This window comes from Globicephala melas, chromosome 4 (assembly GCF_963455315.2).
Source record: "Globicephala melas chromosome 4, mGloMel1.2, whole genome shotgun sequence".
In the NCBI taxonomy this organism is placed as follows: domain Eukaryota; kingdom Metazoa; phylum Chordata; class Mammalia; order Artiodactyla; family Delphinidae; genus Globicephala; species Globicephala melas.
The window spans coordinates 121,754,067-121,776,301 of record NC_083317.1 but is presented as its reverse complement, the minus strand read 5'-3'; the positions used below and the strand labels follow the sequence as shown (position 1 = coordinate 121,776,301).

Here is a 22,235-nt window from a genome sequence, read left to right as displayed (position 1 = left end):
TACAGAGTGCCACAGATACATAGGCTGTCAGAAGGAGAAGCTGCCTGAGACGTCACCCAACTTAAGGGTCTGCAAACTGATTTCTGCCAATGCCTGGGCTCCACGGAGGGAGTGGTGGTGATGGGAAATGGAGACAACTGCGCTGCGTCCACCCTGGCTCTGCTCTCCAGGTTCTGCCTGAGCAGTTTTGATTTCACCTGTTTCACACATTGTGAAGGATTTTCAGATTTTCTTTGAATGAAGTGTTCCTCTGCTAAAAAATGTTTGAAACCCTGACCTAATGTTGTCCCCCAGAAAGTTCAAGGGACATGTGGAAAATCACAGGATCACTCAGAGGCACCACTGAACTTTGAAATCCTAAACCAGAGCTGTTTCTCTTTTTACTATATTTATATTCTTCATTTTGCTTCAAACAAGTTTTAAATGATGTGTCAGAGTTGAAGACCCTTCCCCAGAAGTGACCAATACCCTGAAGTTAGAAAGTGCTTTCCTTCCATGACTGTATTCTTGTACTTCATATACATGTATCCATAGAAATAATTAGTATTATTTGTGTATTTTTAAATTTTACAGAAATTTAGCCATAACTAGCCTTTTGTATCCTGCTTTATACATTCAGAAGCGTTCTTACAATTTATCTACATTAATACATGTGGATCTTGTCTATTCGCTTAAACTGCTGTATAGCCTTCTGTTGGATGAATATATCACGATTGTTTTTTCCCTTCTCTGATAAGAGAATTAGGGCAATTAGGTATTTTCCTATTTTCACTATGACTAAAAATAATGCAATAGATATTCTTGTACTTAAGCCTTTGCATACATGTGTAAATTTCTCTAAAAGAGGAAAATACATAGCAGTAGAACTGCTGGATGATAAGGTATACGAATCTTCAACCGTAGTAGGTTGAAGTAACTTTAAAGTGGTTACACCATTTACACTCCACGGGAAAGTATAGGAGGATTTCTCTACCTTCTAGCCAACACTTAGTATTGACAGATTTCTAATTTTTACCAGTAAGATATATATGAGTTGCTACCACATTACTGTTTTCTTTGCATTTCCCATTACTAATGAAATAAGCATATTTTCCTTGTTTATTGGTCTTTTGTGACATCACTTTAGTGATTTTTTTGGATCATACCTTTTACCCAGTATGACTTTTTCTTGTTTATTAGTTCTTCACACAACCTGATTACTATTCTGTTTTGGTTATTTACACTTCAAATACATTCTTCTATTCTCTCACCCCCTTAAACTTTTTAACATTGTTTTTTAAATTTGTCAGTGGTGTCTTTTCATGCAAAAGTTTTTCATTTTAATGTAGTAAAACTTATCCCATTTTTACTTTGATTCAGCTTTTGGTAACTTCTTTAAAAAAATCTTCTCTTATCTTGATGTCATAAATATATTTTCTCCTAAAGTTTTATAATTGGCTGTTTACCCTAAACTTTTAAAAGCCTGAGGAAAGGTAAGGGTATAATAATAAATAAATAAAGCAAGTTGCAAAGTTTGAGAGACCATCTGATTTAAATCACATAGAAAAATATGTAAAATATATGTAAATATATTTTATTTGTAATAATAATTATAAATTATCATTGAGAAATTGTGAGATTTCTCACAAAACTATGATGACTTTTCAAGTAATTAAAATTCTAGAAATACATTATTGTGAACATTATACATGCAAAAATGACAGATATAAGCACTGGTATTTCATTGGAGGTAGGTAATGTTTATAAACCCAGGCAAACTTAAGTGGAGAATTGAGAACAAAACATTCATATAATTCTAAATATTTAGCTTGGCAACACGGAGTTGTGGAAACAACACTGAACTCAAAGTCAGAAGACTTGGTCCTAAGACCATTTGGGCCACAGATTAATCTTGACCAAGTCACATAAGCTTTCAGAGCCTCAGTTTCTGAAACACAGGGGCGATATCTGATCACCTCTTGGAATAATGGTGAGACTGAAATGGAAATAACTACCATGGAAAAGGGAATGCACAGTCATTATAATTCAGGCAGGGCTGAAGCTCAGGGTCTGTCTTCCTTACTTATAGACTACTACAGTTACCACTTGTCAATTAATTACAATAATAAGTAATAATTTTTAAAAACCCTGACATTTCCATAAGGCTCTTACAGTTTTAAAAGTGCCTTCATACATAGACTCTCATTTTTTCTTTAAAACAACCTTTTGAGGTAAGTACTGTGAACACCCCACGTTTACAGAGGTGGAACCGAGGCTCAGAGAGATACGTGGCTTTCACAGAGTCACACCTTGTAAGTAGTAAGACTTGGACTCAAACCTTAGCTTCTGATTGTGAGTCCATTGCTTTGTTGATAACAATAAAGATAACAAAACTAACAGTTAATATACCTTGAACACTTACTATGAACCGGGCACTATTCTAAGTGCTTTACATGTATGTTCTCATTTGCAACTCACAATGACCCTACAAAGTATTGATAGTTAGGAATATCCCATTTTACAAATGGGGAAATTGAAGCATAGGAAAACTAATCATCTCATCCAGCATCACACAGCTGGTAAGCAGCATTTGAACCAAGTAATATGACGCCAGGGACCACCTTCTTAACTAAAGTAGTCCATCTGCCATCCACCTATGGTTTCAGGTTATCCACTCCACTATTGGATGTGTCCTCATGAGCTTCAAATACATAAAGACCACCCACATTTTCCAGATCATTGCCACAGCACCTAGACACCGATGGGCAGACAGTCTCCTATGTTTCTGCATAAGATTCTTGACATATGAACTTACCTCTGTTACCTTTGTGACCCTTTACTAAGGTAACCATACCTTCTGGTTTGACCAGAACAGTCCCAGGTAATACCTGTTGTCCTGGCCTAATTATTTATCATGCCTCACTTAGCTCTCAAGAGTTCCAGTTTGAAAATCAAATGATATGGTCTCCTACTCCCGACCCTAGACACCCAGACTCCTGAACTTTTAACTCCCTACATATAGCTTGGATTGGCTGCTGGTGCCCTTTGCTGTGTGGGTTGCCTACCCGTCTTTACCTCCACTAGCTGTGGTATTAACACAACAGGGGGACTCCCTGGCTACAGATCAGCAGGGGAAGAGAAAATAATAGGTGTGTGTGAGAAGGGCCTGGTCCCCCATCTCACCAAGAGTATTCATTCCTCAGTACCCAGGGGAGGGTTGCAAAAGGAAAGACATCCAACAGAACTGAAAACCTGTGCCTCAAGAATGATTTCCCCCCTAATCTGGAATTGATCTTAATCTTGGCCAATTTTTTATATTATAAGCCAAAGAAACTGTGCTTTCCAACCCTCGGAATACACAGGAGCATCACAGTCCCACAGAGTTTCTTTTTTGCCTTACAATTTTTCTGAGTTTGCATTATCTTTTTGGTCCTTAGTTTTGAAGTGTGCTTGCAGCTTCCCCGTCACAAGACCTCACCACAGAGCAACTGGCCTGGGGAAGCTGGACAGGAAAGGGCTGAGTCAGCAAGGACTACAGTCATAGCAGGCATGCTTGAAGGGATTTGGGGGAAGTGGGGTGGGGGGGAGGTGCTGAAGTCAGCAGAAAAGGATACCATACATCTTGATTTAAAATTAAAATGATGTATTTTTCAAACAGTGCATTCACCTTAAAAATGATGCATTAAAAAAACAACACCAAACTTCCTTCAACATGCCTACTTCAAACTTTGTCCCAAGGAGGAAAGCCATGCTTGCCAAGAGCCGATGTTAAGGAAGCAGAGTAACATTTACAGCACACCTAACACTAAATAACTTTTTCTCCTTTATTTTGTAAACCTAAAGTGGGTATCACTGATCCCTGTTTTATAGATAAAGAAAAATATGAGAAGTTAACTTCTCCAAGTCTCAATGCTGAAAGTGGCAGAGGTAGAATTCAGCCCTAGGTGTAACTGCAAAACTGCAATGGACTGAATATTTGCATCTCTTCAAAATTCATATGTTGAAATCCAACCCCTAAGTTGTTGGTATTAGGAGGTGGTGCCTTTGGGAGGTGATTAGGTTGTGAGGGTAGAGCCCTCATATTTTGAGGGTAGAGCCCTCATACATGGGATTAATGTCCTTACAAAAGAAAACTGAGAGAGCTCTCTCATTCTTTCTATCACATAAGGACACACAGCAGGAAGATAGCCATCTATGAATCAGAAGGCTAGCTCTCACCAGATACCAAATATGCTGGTGACCTGATCTTGGGCTTGCCACCTTCTAAAACTGTGAGAAATAAATATTTGTTGTTTAAGTCATCCAGGCTATGGTATTTTCGTTATAGCTGCCCAAAAGGACAAAGACATAAACCTTACGCATTTCTCTATATCACCTTAGAGGTAGTCAGTTCAAGCTGAAGATATGAAGCTCTAATAGTGAAATTTTAAGACAATCACCATGTGAGAAAGAACTTTTTTGTGAGATGAAACATGTGGTGTGTGGATATTTTCAGTTCTCCTAAAAATGCAATGGTATAGGCATATATTCAGTGGTGTGCTAGTAAATCATCTCTCTGGAGTAAAAAAAGCCTACAAGCCCCGATTTGCAGCAGTTGACAATTTCTGTAGTCTAAATACTCCTACCAAGGCCCATTTCAAGTTGCCAATGTTTGATCAACTGGCTTGCAGATTCCTGGATATTTAATAAATAATCAGCTCTCAGAGCACAGATTCTCAGTACTCCACTGCATTATTTTACTTCAACTATGTTTTAACTCATCATTTGGGTACTCTTCTTGCACACATAACCTATATAAAGCTTCTCAGACTATTGAAGGTATAGGAGACCAGAATATATTATATCCCCCAAAATATGCCTTTTTGGCCTTAGAATTATTTTGATCTGATTATTTTGAGAAACAGCAGACACAGGAGAAGCTCTGAAAACAGACTAGAAGTTACCCTTTTGTAAGGGAAACTTACATTAGGAAACCTCCATTTGTAAGGGTGTTTCCTTCTAGGAAGAGAAGGATGACTCTAAATCATATGAAACTTATCAATAAAAAAGGCACAGACTTAAATCTGCATAATAACCTTACCCTCTTTACCATACATGTCCTAGTCACCTTCCTAAAACTTGCCTCCCCTACACACTTCGTTATTTTAGCTAAAGATGGTACTGAAGCCTGAATTCTAAGCCATCTCTTTGGGTTACTCATTCCCTAGATTTCTCCCAGGTATACATGAAATAAATACATTAATAAACTTCTGTTTGTCTTTCTCTTGTTAATCTGTCTTCTGTTACAAGGGCCCTAGTCAAAAACCTAGACAGGCAGAAAGAAAGATTTTTCTCCCCTTCAAGGGTCAATGTGTTAGACACGGGGATTTTCCTTCATTGAAGGCTTTGTCACCTCTGCTGCTTAGAATACTGTCAGCCCCTTCAGAGATTGCCAAGACTGAAAAAAGCCAGCTCACGCAGAGTCACGCCCTTCCCAGAGTAGCCCACATCCAAAGACAAAATGATTTGGTATTTTAGAGTCCAGGTCATCTCAGTTCAACTGCGGATGACTCTGAAGAGCCAGTCTAACTCCAGAGCTTCCCAGGGAGTTAGACAAAATTGTTGGGCCTGCATCACAGCTTAACTTCTCCCTTGGCCCTCTCAGGCTTTCTTCCTCTTCCATTCATAAGGTGTTGATCTCAAGGGCACTTAACCATCCCACTAAACTCCACCTCTGAGTCCTCTAGGAATCCAATAGTCAGAAAGAATGGTGAAGGGGGGACTTCCCTGGTGGTCCAGTGGTTAGGACTCTGTGCTTCCACTGCAGGGGGCACGGGTTCTACCTCTGGTTGGGGAACTAATATCCTGCATGCCATGCGGCATGGCCAAAAAACCAAAACAAAACAAAACATAAAAGGAGCAGTGAAGAGAACCTGAATTTGTAGACATTCTCGATTCAAACACCTCCACCTCAGGCAGAACTCTGTAAATCAGACCATGTCTAGTTAGCCTTATAATTAAAAATGGATCTGAGAGGAGCAGCTGAGAGACTCCTAACACAAGACAGGCTCACATGGCATCAGGAGACAAGCCAGTTAAATGCACAGCTTCCTTAAGGTTCTCACCTCTCTTGATGGTCCCCACCCTTCCTGTGCCACTGATGCCTATCCTGCCTTCAGGCTGTATAAGCTACCAATGAGGAGCTTCTTAATGACCTTTGGGAGGAACCAGGAAATGCAGTTGGATGGAACCTTATGTAACTACTCACTGCAGCCCAGCAATGATAAATGTGCACTCTCGCCACAGTTTAACGTTTTAGAAGGAATAAAGCAAAGAGGAAAGAAATTGAAAGATCCATGTTAAGTTTTATCTACTGAGACTATAAGCCTTATGAGAAATCTCTCTTTCTTCCTCCCTCCTTCTCTCTCCCTCTGTTTGTCTCTCCTGTACCCAGCCTCCTTTTCTCCCTCTCCCTCTATCCTTACTTAATTATTTGGAGATGAGACTGCCAGCAATTCAACCCTCTGAGTAGCAAAAAGCCATCACAAAGCCCTGGTACTTCACTCTGAGGAGAAATCTGTGATAAATCCTTGGGTATAAAATGGCTGACAACTAAGACAGGACAGTAGCAGTGAGAAGTTGCAACTGAAAAGCAGAGAAGAATACTTCATTATATCACCCACTCACTTGCCAGGGTCCACAGAGTATCAACCATGTGCCAGGCACCAGCACACATGTGCTGTCAGCTGGGAATACAGTGTGACCACAGACAGACCTGGTCCCTCCTCCTTTCCTGGGGCCTAGAGTCTGGTGAGGAGACAGACATTAATCCAACATCATCGATATAAATCTTAATTTACAACTCAGCTAAGATACAGTAGGAGAACACCCGCTGGAGCTTTGAGACGACAGAACTAGGTACTGAAGTATGGCAGTGTGGGATCACTTAGGGTGGGACTGAATGTTCTCACAAAGCTAACAGCCCCTAAGAGCATCCCTACCTCAGGCCAAGAGCCCGTGTACGTACTGGTGCTGCTGAGACTCAGAATATAGTAAGATTTCAGAGAAGAGCAGAATTTTTCAGGAAACATCAAAAATAGTTAAAATAAAAATAAACTTTTAATAAAATATGAACTATTCTATTGGTCCTTATGTTGAGGTGTACATATGTTAGGAAGTAAACAAGGTGATCCACCTGAGTGTGCAAAAAACTTTTTATATTTTATTTTTATCTCATCCTTTAAAAAATTCTAGTTTGATACTGCTTTTTAATATACACAGTACATTGGTACAATAGTACTTTCATCTCATTTGTAAATAAATAGGCATATATTAGGTACACATAATAGTGTTTTACTGATGCACATATCAAAGTATGGAAATCAGTGTTTTAAAGTACTTAGCAGTTAGCTGGTGCCTAATAATAACAATTAATATTTACTGAGGACTTATTAATGCTGTAACATATTATCTGGTTACATGAATTATTTAATTTAGTCCTCATAATAACCTTTTGAGTTTGGTACTAGTATTGCCTCATTTGACGAAACAAAGGCACCAACAGTCAGGTCACATGCTAAAGATCAGGTTAAAGGTAGACCAGGGGGCTTCCCTGGTGGCGCAGTGGTTGAGAGTCCGCCTGCCGATGCAGGGGACGCGGGTTCATGCCCCGGTCCGGGAAGATCCCACATGCCGCAGAGTGGCTGGGCCCGTGAGCCATGGCCGCTGAGCCTGCACGTCCGGAGCCTGTGCTCCTCAACGGGAGAGGCCACAACAGTGAAAGGCCCGCGTACCGCAAAAAAAAAAAAAAAAAAAAAAGGTAGACCAGGGATTTAAACCCAGGTATTCTGATTGCAGCGTGGGGCTCTAACCATATTATGCTGCCTCATACACGCCAGTTCCCAGCACGTATGTGTTGATGTTTAAAAGAATAACATTTTGGTGTTTTTTGGAAAGATCACCTAGGAGGAATATTTTGTTCTAACACACAATAAATACAAGACATTAATAATTACAGAAAATAGAATCAAATAACAAGGTATAAGTCATTCTTTTAAGATTGGCCTCCCATGGAATATATTTCACCATGATCTTGAACTGAGTAGGATAGGGAAGTGGAGAGAATAGCTTCAGAGCCCTCAGCCACCCCCATCCCCCCAAAATAGCTTTGAAAACCTGTCCTTTGATAGCTAAGTGGATGGCTACACGGCACCCCAAAATGCTAGTCCACAGTGTGGTCTGCCATGCTGGCTCCCATATTTCCTAAAACTGTGTCTGTGCTACCACTTTAAGTCCCTTCTGGAACCAGGCAAATGGATGACCAAATGGACGTGCTAAGATGGTCCAAGACCAGGCAATAGTCAGAAGGCAGAGGTGATTGGAAGATGGGTGGGCATCTCAGTTGTTTCTCTCCATGGTGGTCTGGGATATTTTCTCAGGCTTGAAGCCAGGAATCTGAGAAGCTATCCCTTTACTCCATAGCTGCTCTCCTCTTATCAAATTTTGTCATGTTAGAAAGAGCACCATGCCAGTGTTCATCCTACTCATACACTTTCACATGACTTCTTTCCTTTCCCAGCGAAGAGTGAGTATGAGAGATATCAGTCCAATCTGTGCTCTAATCACATGACACTCCAAGAGACCATTGCCACCAACAGTTTTTACATTATTTTGAGTAGCTAGGCTTTTTGTTAAGAAATAAAATCAGACAGCTGGTTGGAATGCAATCCCCGCCACAAATAAATGTTCCAGTGGTCAGTTTCCTTAGAACATGAGTCCTGAGTGATGATCTGTGAAGCAGAAGAAAGGAAGTCCTAAGAGTTTTTGAGTGCTGCCTCCATAGCCCTGTGTTAGAAAGCCGAGCTGCCTTCCAGGTGGCAAGGGCTTAATCCAAACTCTACCACATAGATCTGTCTAGGGTAATTCCTAACCCTGCATTAGGGGTGCTCCAAGTTACAATCAAACTGTAGTAGAAGAACTCCTTCGTGTCTGGACTGTGCCTTCTGAAGGCCAGACTGCAAAAGTTGCCAGGATGCTAGGCAGAGCCTGCCTGTCTTTGGGGCACAGTGTTCTGTTATTTCTACATTTTCTGCATTTTCACTGCCCAGTCCAAGTGGACGTCTCTCTTCTTCTCCTCCACCCTTCTCAACCACAACAAATAGAATTTTTCCAGAACTTTTTGTATAGACAAAAATGGTCTTGGATGTTGATGAAAAATATAGCAAAGAACTGGCAAGGGAAGAAAATGACCTCCAGAAAGCAAAGGCATCTAGTCTTATTTAGTTTTGCCCTCTGTTTTGAAATTCTCTGCTTACAGATCTCTGCGTGGCTCACTCCAACTTCATTCAGATCTTGGCTCCAGCTTCACCTCCTCAATGAGACCTTCCCTGCAGGACATACCTAAATACACTTCTCTCACCATCCCCTCATTTTGTTAACCTTTCTTTATAGCACGTGTCTCCACCTGGCATTAGATTATGAATGCTTATGTTGAACTGTACTTCATCTATCTCTCCCCTAGAACCTAAGCTCCATGAGACTGAGGACTTTGTTTTGTTCACTACTGTATTTGCATCATCTAAAACAAACTGGCAATATGATTAGTGTCCAATCAATAAATATTTGTTGAATGACTAAATGACTAAAGAAAATCTATGTTGTTCAATGACTAAATTAAAACCAAATGGAACTAATCACCAGGGAAATGCAAATCAAAATCACAAGGACACAGGAGATATCATCTCACACCTGTTAGAATGGCTATTATCAGAAAGACAAAAGGTAACAAGTGTTGACCATGATGTAGAGAAAAAAGAACACTTTTCACACTGTTTGTGGGAATGAAAATTGGTGCAGCCAGCATGGAAAACAATATGGAGGTTTCTCAAAAAATTAAAAAATAGATCTACCATATGATCCAGCAATCCCACTTCTGAGAATATATCCAAAGGAACTGAAGTTAGGATCTTCGAGAGGTAGCCACACACCCATGTTCATTGTCTCATTATTTACAATAGCCAAGACATGGAAATGACCTAAGTGTCCACTGATGGATAATTGGATTAAGAAAATGTGGTGTATATATAGAGATATATGCAACTGAATTATTCGACCGTACAAAAGCAGGAAACCCTGCCATTTGCAACAACATGGATGGACCTTGAGAACATTATGCTAAGTGACATAAGACAGGGAAAGGCAACTACTGTATGATCTCACTAACTTGGAATCTAAAAAGAAGAAAAACAACGAACTCATGGAAACAGAGAACAGATTGGTCGCTGTGAGACCTGAGAGATGAGGAGTGTGAAAAATGGTTGAAAGTGGTCCAAAGATACAAAGTTCCAGTTATAAGGTAAATAAATCCTGGGGATATAATGGACAGCATGGTGACTCTAGTTAATAACATTGTATTGTATATTCGAAAGTTGTTACAAAGTTAAAAGTCCTCATCACAAAAAAATTTTGTAACTACATGAGGTGATGAATGTTAACTAAACTTATTGTGATCATCATTTTGCATTTGATATAGATATATAGATATCTATATAAAATCATTATGTTGTACACGTTAAACTAATATAATTTTATATGTTAATTTTATCTCAATAAAATTGGGAAAAAAATTTAATGGAATATTTGGAGTCGAGACATTTCTGAAATCATTTCTCAGGCCAACGTTCTACAAAGAAAGTTGAACAAAGGTGGAAGAAAACAGATAAAGCAAATTTAAAATGTCAGCTTTCTTTATTAACGACAGATCTCTTAACTAAGATTTATGATGAAAGTAGCTAAGTCTATCCAAACAGCCTCATCCCATGCTCTGCCAAGCTTGAGATCCTCCAGGACAATCTCATGTGTAAGAGTCAAGACTTGTCATGATAAAGAAACATAAATCACGAATCCCTGTTCTCTACAGAATGGAGAAATAATTGATAGTGTCCTACAAATGTTTCTCCAAACCCAAAGTGCTGATTTATCGTGATGCTTGCTTCTCTCATTGTGCCTAGAACAGTTTTAGAGATTTCTTTCCTGTCTTTTCTTTATCTTCTCCAAAAGTGTCCCAGCACTAACTGCACATATTTATCTCATGGTCTGATGACTCCTTCTGATCAAGCTGTTCCTGTTACTAGAAGAGCTTGCCTCTGAGCCAGAATAATCAAGCAAAAAGAAAGACTGGAAAGAACAGAAATAATTTACAAATAAATATGTGAGTATTAAGACTGAACGACAAACAGTCAAAATCACCATCAGAAAAAGTTGGACAGTGAGAAAAATATTAAGACACTGATGTTTTGATACTGCAAATACAAAATTATTTTTTAAAGTCATATAATTAGCTGTGGCTATAAGGACTTCCTTAAAATACCTCAAAAATATACAGTATTATCAACACAATTGATAATAGCTTCAGTCTGACCTATTTGCCTGGTAATTCTCTTTACTGCAACAATAGGACAGATTACTCAGCAGTGTAACTTACTCCTTACCAAATGGTAACTTTCCTTACCAAATGATAGTGTCATTTGTCACACAGGAAGTGAAGACTTGGCAAACATTTCACTGGGTAGTTTCCTTCGATTTTTCACATTACAGTCAACTGACTTATAAATTATAGGAAGTATAAATTTAACCGTGCTGACAACTTTTTGAAAACCTACTGGGTCTGCAAGACTTTTCCAGCCAAATGGTCTGCTGACCTTTCCAACTCAATGTGGAAAAACATAATGTGTTAAGTCAATGATAAATAAATTAATGATGAGACAAATTAATTCATTCATCAGTTTTAAACTATACTTATGATTTTCACCTACAAACCAGCTCCTTCCCTTAACTTTTAAGGTCTCCATTTCTGTCCTGCCACTCTCTGTGAACCCACAAGAGAGGGTAGCAGAACTAGCTATACTCTCTTCCTCCTTGTGCCCAATTGGCCCAAACTCTACAGCGCCTTCCTTCCTTGCTTCTCTTCCATCTGCCTCTTGGTTACCATTCAAGCTTAGCCTCATCTGTCTCTCTGCTTTCATTCTCTACTTTGTACACAGGAGCCTAACTATTTCTTTCCTTTTGTCAACATTGCACTCTTCCACTGACTACCAATAGAGTAGGCATTACTCAGCCTGGCATTTAAGGGATTCCGTAACCAAGATCTGCCTTTATTCCCACACTATGTTTCACTGGTCTTCCGTACTTCAAATTATCGGAAATGTTTTTCTTTCTTGGAATACTCTCTACCCCTTTTTCTACCTCCACATCATGCTTTTATCTCTGCTTGGAATGACTCTCCTACCTTCACACACTACATATATCACCACCAGAGTTAATCAGCTATCCTTCTTTGAAATCTTTCCTGTCACCCTAACAAGAAATAATATTGCCCCCTCTGAATGTCTGTGGTATCTGACCCACTCCTTTGATAGCTGTCTTGTGGTGTATTTGTTCATTTATTCATATGATGTGTTTTCCCCAATTTACTAATAAACTCTTTGAGATCGTTCTTTATTTCAGAATTGAAACGGATGAGACTCACTCAGTTCACTTGTGTTGAAAGAATGAATGAATGAATGAGTGATGGAGAAAGTTCTTTTATCTCCTGCTCTTCAAGAGCAAGATTTAAACTTCCTATTGATATGAAATTCAGAAATGCTTAGTAGACATTTTAGTATGCCTAAATACTCTGTAACAAATTAATGTCTGTAAAGCCACTGTGTAATAGAATATAGGCCCCACTCAGTTAAAACTACTTAAGGATACATTAGATCCACAGAACAGTGTGACAAACAGTGTTGGAAACATTAACTGGATAGATACAAAGCAACACGATCTAGTTTTATTCTCTCAGAAGGTTGTTTTGAGATCATCAGCTGCTCCTAACATATAGAAAAATACTGTTTTCACATATCTTTAAGCGAAAATATTTTTTCCTTATCTGCATTGAGCATGACCAAAAGAAGCTTGGCATATGGTATTTCCTGAAATTTTTATATGTTTATAATGTGGCATAAAAGCACAGTACACTGCTGCATATATACGTGCCAACAGCTCTCACATTTTCCAGTTTTATACCTTCTTATTGGAAGAAACTCAGGGAGCCATCAAGCCCAGAGCTGTTTCCAAACACATCAAGGCCTAACCGTTTCAGAAATGCACGTGCTCTTACAAGTACTCCAAGAGATGATTCTATAGCACAGGAATTTATTTCAGCCTCTTCAAATCCTGAAGTCAGAAATTTCATCCAAGCCCTTAAACTACATTCTTCTGAGAGTAAAACTCATCTCCTCATCCTGTAACTTTTGGAAACAAAGGCCAAATACTCCCTTAAATCTGTACCACAAAGAAAAAGGTCCCAGTGGAGCCGCACCAATGGCTTCTGTAACACCATGGTGCTAGACCTCTTTCTGTAATTCTGACCATCCTCTTCTCTTTCCAGCACTGGTCCTCACCTCCTTCCACCCATCTCAGCGTAAGATAGCCCAGGCCTCAGTCCTTCTCTGTCCACAGGGCCACTCAAGAGCCTGTCCAATGGTGTGGGATATGATACATCACTCAGGACTCAGAGTAAAGTGCTATGGGTCTCCGTTCTGCCTCTGACCAGTAGTGGGGCCCTGGACCTACCATGTAATTTCTCTGGATATGAATTTCTATCTATATGTACACAACTAAGATTAGATAATATCTTAATCTCTTCAACCATTAAGTGTGCAGGACACTATTCTACCAACTCCAAGATGATAACTTCCAAATAGTCTAGCTGTATATACTCCACCAAGCTCTCAGATTCTTCCATTTACTCATTCATTCATTCACAAGCTACTTATTTAGCAGCAGTATGCATCGGGCACCGTGGTAATCTTTGGGGATACACTGGTCAATAAAAAAGGCATGATCCCTGCCTTTGTGAAGTTTACAGTCTAGTGGACATCAAACAATGTAAGAATGATAATTAATAAGCAAGAAAATACATATAAAATTTCATATGGTGCTAAGTACTTTGAAACAAAAGAGAGGGCAGGAGAGAAAGAGAGAGAGGGGATACAGTGTGAGAAAATCACAGCGCAAGCCCTCTCTGAAGGGATGGCATTTCAAGATTCTAGGGATAAGAAGGAGGCTGACACCCAAAGAGAAGGAGTAAAACCATTTTAGGCAAAAAGAATAACATGTGTAGAGGTCCAGAAGCAAGAAAAGTACTTTGTGTATAAAAGGGGCTGATAGATCTGCAGCAGTGGAGGTGAGGAGAAGAAGCAGAAAAGTGGCATTTCTCTCCTCACTATATTCACCTGAACACAACACAGGACCAAAATCAGTGTTTCCCAAACTTGTCTGCACATTAGAATCACCTGGTGAAAGGGGGAAAAGCAGGGGCGGGGAGGGGGTTGAACTGAGAGATTGGGATTGACATTTATACACTAATATGTACAAAATAGATAAGTAATAAGAACCTGCTGTATATAAAAAAAAAAAAGAATCACCTGGTGATCTTCGAAAAGTTCCAAAGCTCAGGTGGCACCCCAAACCAGTAAAATGACAAACTCCAGGGGTGGAACACAAGCATCAGGATTTTTTGCAGCTTCAAATGATTCCAAAATTCAGACAAGTTTGAAAATCACTGACTTAAATCAATTTTAGGGCTTAAGTTCTTCTTTTACTCTTCTCTAAAATGATGGAGTTCAACTTAATCAAGTCAGGGCTCTTTCTTTTTTTTTTTTTTTTTTTTTTTTTTTTTTGCGGTACGCGGGCTTTTCACTGCTGCGGCCTCGGGACGCGCAGGCTCAGCAGCCATGGCTGACGGGCCCAGCCGCTCCGCGGCATGTGGGATCTTCCCAGACCGGGGCACGAACCCGCATCCCCTGCATCGGCAGGCGGACTCTCAACCACTGCGCCACCAGGGAAGCCCAGGGCTCTTTCTTGCTCTAAATTAGATGATCTCTCTCCAGATGCAGATCCACAGTCATTTTCACCCATCCTCTTCCACAAATCTTCCTTCCCTCCCTTGCCTCTATCCTAGGACTCCCACATTCTCCCAGCCAGACCTGAAGCCTTAGAATCTTAGATTCTTCTCTTCACAGTGTTCCTATAAATCAAGCAGGTTCTGTTGATCCAAAGCGTTGATGAAGCCCTTCTTCCCTTTTCACCTAGATAATCACTTCCTGCAGCCTCACCCTCCAGTCCTGCCCACATCTTTCTGAACTCAATCCTGCTGCCTATTCAAGCCATAGCCACATTTCCAAGCCCTTCTCAAGTTCCACGTCCTCCAGGAAGACTCCCTAACAAACTCAAGTATCTATGACAACTAATCCGTAAAGTTTCATAATTCTCATTGTCTATATGATACAATTTAGAACTGAATTATATACTAATGTATATTATACATTGGTCTTATCTCCTCAAGGGATGTTAAATAAATGGAAAAAAATCCACATATTTTATTAATCCCTGGCATATATTAAGCATTCAAATATTAGTAGCAGCAATGGTAGCACTGGTCTTGGAGGTAGTGCAGTGGTGATGGTGTTGGCAGTGGTATTAGAAGTGGCAGTGGAAGTAGGAGTAGAGGCAGTGACAGCAACATAAAGGGCCTTACGACAGGTACTTTATATACATCATCTCATTTAAACATTAAAACAATCCTACAAAATAGTTCTAATCTCCCCACTTTACAAATAAAAAAGTTGGAGATTAGGAAGTTCAAGGAATTTACTCAGGATAGATGGCAGATCTATCTGGTCCTGAATTTTTTTCCCATTACTCCATGTTACCTCCCTATAAGCCTTCCAATAAACAGGCCCTTTTTTGGAATTCTTTTGCATCTGACATAAATTAATTGTTCGATTGATATGAATACTTGCATGCAGTGGACAATTCCCAGTAACAAATACAGACTATGGGCATTTCATTTTTGCAGACTAACTAGGGTCCCCCAAAATTGGCACTTAAGCAACAAATGTGTGTTAAGATATACTCTGGCCATTTATAAAAATGATCCTTTCCACCTAAAGTTGTCTAATATGGTAAGTGTACCAGTGGATGCCCCTTTCTCCACCAGCAAGGAGCTGGAGGATTTACCCTGGGTACTGAGCTGCCTATTGCCAACCTGGGATGCCACGAGGAACAAATGTTAATTGTGAGTCAATAAGTCACACAATTTAGAAGGTAGTCTATAAAATACTTGAGCCTTCAAGGTCATTGAAACATTTCATGTGCAGAACTCATAATCCACCCAATGAAAAGATCAAGAAGGCCCCAGAAACTTAGACATTTTCTCCATCTCTTGCCTTAATTTTTCAAAAGCAAACATTGGAGTTTGGCTGCTAATAAAAACAAATCAATAGGTGAACAACACAGTAACAAAATGTCTGATCAGGTGTTTGTAGGCTCTCCTGTTAGAGAACAATTTGCTATAAATAAAACAGAGATAATTATCAGCATCTTTGGGACGGGGGGTGGTGGTGGCCAACCTGTTTGGAGAAATAGTGCTGCTTAGAAATGCAGATTAAATAGGTAAGAGAATGAGGAGGGAAATAATTTATGTTCTGATACTAAGCAAAGTAAAACTGAAGACAGTGTTTAAATTATGCCGCTGACAAGGTCACTTTAAAAAATTATTTCAAGATAGATAGTTTTCTATTATTCATGTAAATAGAAACAATCTCATGGAAGAGATCATCCAAAATAGCAGATCTAGAAGTTGCTCCTATTTACTTAAGAAATACATTATTTAATTTGCTTTTTTGTGCTTCACTTCACTTTACTAAGTCTGATTTAGGCTAGTAGTATAATCAGTTTGACTTTCCTGAGCCCTCACCAAGTGCTAGGAGGAAGTTAATCTAGAATGTGCTAGTGGAAGATAATGTGAAAAAAAACCACTAGAAATTACTCATCTTGAATGAAGAAAAATCCAGATCATGTATCTCCCCTCCTGTCTCAAATCTCTTGAAATGAAAAAAAAATGTGTATTTTAAAAGAAAACTAAATTTATATGGGATAAAATTGATAAAGTGCACTTCCGTAATAGCAAGGAAGTTCTCGGCTCTGACACAAAACGATCTAGAATAAATCTCATAAGATCCTGATTCTTAGCATGTACTTGTGTTGTTAAACACAAATTCACTTATTCCAAAGACTGATCCACACACAAGACACCACAGAAGGTAATCTCACCTGTTTTCTGACCCAGAGTCCTGATAGTAGAAGAAAGTTTCCCTCCTAATAACTGAAGCAATTCACGCATTTGCAATAATAAAAACATTTTTAAAAGATGAGTAACTTCACAATTCTTTTTTCAATCTAAGATTCCCTAACTAAACTGATGGAGTCAAGATCTCTTGAGATTGACTGTGTGTCAGTGTATTTATAAACAGCCAAGTGGCCAATGTTTTGTGTTGGCAGCTAAAAGTCAGCCATTCTAGATCAAGGCTTGCAAGTGAAAATTTTTTTATTCTCCTCCATTTTCCTTTTGACTTAAGGGAGATTTAAACTGCATAGCCAGCTGGTAATACATACAACAACACTTAAAACACACATGTGGGACTTCCCTGGTAGTGCAGCGGTTAAGAATCCGCCTGCCAATGCAGGGGACACAGGTTCCATCCTTGGTCTGGGAAGATCCCACATGCCGTGGAGCAACTAAGCCCGTGCGCCACAACTACTGAGCCTGTGCTTGAGAGCCCGCGAGCCACAACGACTAAGCCCAACTACTGAGCCCAAGCACCGCAACTACTAAGCCCGTATACCACAACTATTGAAGCCTGCGCGCCTAGAGCCTGTGCTTTGCAACAAGAGAAGCCACTGCAAGAAGCCCGCGCACCACAACAAAGAGTAGCCCCTGCTCACTGCAACTAGAGGAAGCCCATGTGCAGCAACCAACGCAACCAAAAATTAAAAAAAAAAAAAATGTGAAAACTTGAATCAAGTAACATGAAAGGCAGAGTCAGCTTAATTACTATTATCTTTTTACCTAATGTAACTGTGGCTTGCAAAACAGTTATAATAAAAAGCATTATTTTTCCAACTTCTAGAAAAAAAATACAGACAACCGAGCTTAAAATCAGAGTATATCAAGGCATTAACCACTTAGCTAAATCACCCCATTAGTGTGGTGTTGAAAAAGGGCATATGTATGTGTATGGATGCGTTACTTATGGTGGCTCATATATGATGCAATTATTTATACTGGAAAACAAAAATATGTGACCAGAGAGGGAGGATCCTTACCTTTTCAAGTATAGCGTTGCCTTGATGAGGATTGATGTTGTGCCGGCTTATTTCTCTCTTGTATTTATATTCATAAACTTGGTCAGTGATATTAATCAGCAGAGTTGAAGGGCTGAAGACCAGTTTTCCACAATCATACACAGTTCCACTTTCAATATCAGTTGGTGCTGTAGCGTATCGTAAAATTAATCCCATTACAAGGCCTAAAATAAAGAATAAATAATTGCACTGGAGAAATGTAATCTAAAATGTTCATCACTAGATGCTTTCAAATATATGATTTGTAACTTGTGTAGGTGGCAGGAGAAAGGGTCGTTGCCTGGTTTAGAAAATTGTTCACTCTTCCATAGATACCAGCTCAACAGACTGTATTGTTAAAATATTTGCGATGGACACTGTTAATACTTCTCCTTTTTTCCTTCCTAATGGATCCACAGGTTTTGGAGAGAAGAGCTACCCACCTCTTCTATCCATCCAAGTGCTCAAGAAAACCTTGGCTCCATGAGAGATACTGTAATCTAATCAGTCAGGAGATGGAATTCCCCTGGAGAAAGTTTCTGGTCCACAGATCAGCACATATCTGAGACAGCCCCATCAGACTAAAAGGTTGCACTTATATACTGTGGTTAGGGGACAAGTGTTCTTATTCTCTCCCTCAGGATATGATCAAGACAATATGTTTCTCTATTTTTTGCTGGCAGGTATCTTGTGACCTTGAGGGGATATAGTCCAAGGACACAGTCAATATCCTGAGGATGGTTGGACTGAGATATAGACAGAACCCAGGTCCTGGATGCCTTCACTGAGCCCTGGATCAACCTATCCTGGAGCTACCCTAATTCTAGACTTCCTGTTATGTGACATAATACATTTTCTAATTTTTCAAACAATGTAAAATCAAGTTTCTGCTTACCTGCAGCCAAATGCATTCTAATGATACAATATTCCCTTAGCAAAGAGTTGAACTCAAGTGACAATCCTTGACTTTTGAGTTTACAGACTCTGTTAGGATGCTCATGATAATCTGATAAATGTGAACTCTCTTAATATTGTGGATTTATTAACAAAATCACAAAGAAACTTTAGAGGTCCACACATTCCTCAATTTAAAATTAGGATTGATGTATTTGTTTTAGGATAAATCCACAGTTCACTCATTAAAACATCAAAGTTTGGAGGTTTTAACCACTCTTTTGTAAATCTAGTCATCTAATGGCCTTTCATTTATTCAATAAAACATTTGTTGGGTGCATATTTTGTTTCAGACATTTATAGACTTAAAATAAAAATACAGTCCCAGTCCTACAGGAGCTGAAGTTTATAAAGTGAAGATCCATAAGCAAACAACTATAATACAACGTGACGTGTGCTATGACCGCTGGTAAGTGCCCTGTGTTATACGAGTATAAAGAGGAGACACTCCAAGGCTCTGTGAATGATGCAAAGCTTTAGATGAATCTTAGAAGGTCACATAAGATTTGTCCAGATGACCTGAATCAAGGAATGAGTTGGGATCCAGGCTGCACGTGTGGGTGGCAGCACGTGAGTTACGGCAGAGACAGATAAATGTTCCCTAGGATTTTTGTTTGCCAGTGTGTAGAATAGTTGTCAGGAAGTGGCTGCTTGGCCAGAGATTGTGTTTCCAGCTCTCTGGCGTTTGGTTGGGTTCTCATCGATGGAATATAAGCAAAAGTGATGTGTGCCACAGCCCTGAAGAAGTAGGTGAGTTTTCTCCCTTCTCTTTCCCATTTATCATATGGATGGGGCAGAAACAAAGGCCCTATAGGTATAGGTAGACAGAGTCACCACATTGAAGAAATCTGCGTCCCTGAGACACCAGGTAGGGGAAAGCCATCCGCCAACCAGGAAAACCTGCACTGGACTGTTACTTGAGTGAAAAGTTAACTTCACTTGTGTAGTCACTGAAATGTGAGTGGTTCTGTGTTAACAGTCACTAGGATAACCTAATAATATAATGTATAAATACAGAGGAATTTAAGAAATCTGATGGATTTAGGGAATCAGCAGTGGAGTAAGAAGAGAATAGGTGGAGAGAGACAGAGACAGAGACAAAGAGAGAGAAAAACTCTAGACCACAGGGGCCAGGTCATAAAGAGACTCCTCTGTCATGCTAAGAAGTTTTTATTTTTAACCCAATGGTAATATAGAACTATTGAAAAATTTTAGGCAGGACAGTAAAACAGTCAGATTTTCATATAAGATCTATCACTTTGGCAGTAATGTAGAGAGCTAGAGTAATAGGTGAGAATGAAAGCAGATTTCTGTCAAAAATATTTTTACCTTACTTGTTCCTGCTTCAGTATTTGGCCCACTCCCCCATAATAGTGAGAAATATTTTATCTTAACCTTTGCCAGCAAGAAAAAATAAGTGATGGGTATGTAACCACCACGAGCACTTGACCCATCATAGAACAGTGGGCAGCCTTCCATGTGCAGTGTCAAATGACTACAATAAAACAAGTCAGGAAAGAGAAGGGAAGACACACCACATACACTGCACATGGTTTAGGGTGCCTGTGTAAGAACATCACTTTTCCAACACTCTAGTGGAATCCTAGGAAGGACTCGTTTTCTAAAAGTTACTTGGCAATTACCATGGATGATGCTATGACCTCTGCTTTCTGCTAAGTGGAATATAAAGAAGGGAAACAAGGTACTACATGCATAGGGCCTGAATGGAGAGAACCTGTATTGGTAATATCTGAAATTCCCAAAGGGTGAGCCGTGAGCCGCTTATTTTTGCAATATGCTTTCAGTGCGGTAGCAAGAAGTAAACATGTAGTGTCCACCATTTTTTCTCAAGCAGGGGAAACAAGTATTTGTCATAATAACAAGTGCTCAGTACCTGGGTTTCTGTGGTTAAATTCATACAATGCCTCAAAAGCTAAATGGCTGTGCCTGGCCCTCTGTACCATCTCTGGTTCCAGCGTTCGAGAACGGCACACTGGAGTAAGTGGAGTAATCTCCTCGCTGCCAGAGGTGACCAGATGTAATAGCCATGAAAATGCACCTTGCAGATAGATCTCCCACCACGAGGAGTGTGTAGTCTGACCAATGGTCTGGAATTCATGACTGCAGTCATCCTGAACCCAGCCAATGACTGATCGCAGCAGGGGCACTAAGACAGGGATATGGGACTCCTCTGAAGGGTCACCATGGCTCAAAGACTCCGCATCAGCTTTGCCCAACCTTTCTTAGAACTGCACCGCAGCCTAAACCTTTTCCTACGCAGCCTCCCCTCCTTCCCTCTCTCCACAGGGTTTGGTTGGGCTGCTCCAAGACCTGATAGCTGGCCCAGCATCCGCAGTCTCCCTCCCCATTTTTCCTCAAAGGGATTTTCCCCCAATAAACATTTTGCACAGCTAATCTCTCTCCAGCATCTGCTTCTTGGAGGACCCAAATTAACACACTAGACAGAAGGCCCTGGCCCTCCTTCTTCCCAATCCCAAGAGTTGAGAGGAATCAACATCTTGGCACAGTACAAGGGCCAGTGGGGAAGTTGCAGCCTCACCATGCACTCGGTTAAGAAATGCATCCAGCATTTGTGTGCAGTAGCAGCAACGAGAAAATCCTTAATGTTGGAGGCCAGACACCTACTCATAGAGCCTCATAATGCTTTTGACAGCCACTCAGAGCTTTAGCTGTATGCTGACACAAATGCAGAATGTTGAGTTAACACACTCCAGCCCAGTATTGCAGGACAGCAGGTGACAGATAAAGTAGGATTGCTAGTAGGAAGAAAATGCTAATGAAAAGGGGTTATTGTTATACTCCCACAAAGATACAGGGTAAACAGAGCATCAACCACTTGTGCACAGAAGAAGAAAAGAGGGGACTGTCTACCATGACTTATGGACACAAACCAGTACTCTCTTTGGTAAGCCACGAACCAGAACCCTACCTGCCCGAGGAGAAAAGGAGGCAGCCTGTCCCAGCAAAGCAATACCACAAACACATGTGTGCATAGCCCTGACCCCAGGTTGTATCCTCACAAGCATGACACTTTGCTGAGCTCTGTCACTTGGCCGGCTGGTGGCATTACCTTCTCC

At 40.1% G+C, this 22,235-nt stretch overlaps 1 protein-coding gene across 1 annotated transcript in view; it reads right to left on the bottom strand.

The window, feature by feature from the left end:
- Nucleotides 1-22,235, bottom strand: part of SLC9A9 (solute carrier family 9 member A9) — a 538,678-nt gene that overhangs the window by 504,488 nt on the left and 11,955 nt on the right. Inside the window, exon 2 of the mRNA XM_030873292.2 lies at nt 18,166-18,368. Within this exon, the coding sequence (XP_030729152.2) occupies nt 18,166-18,368 (203 nt within the window). The remainder of the gene's footprint in view (nt 1-18,165; nt 18,369-22,235) is intronic.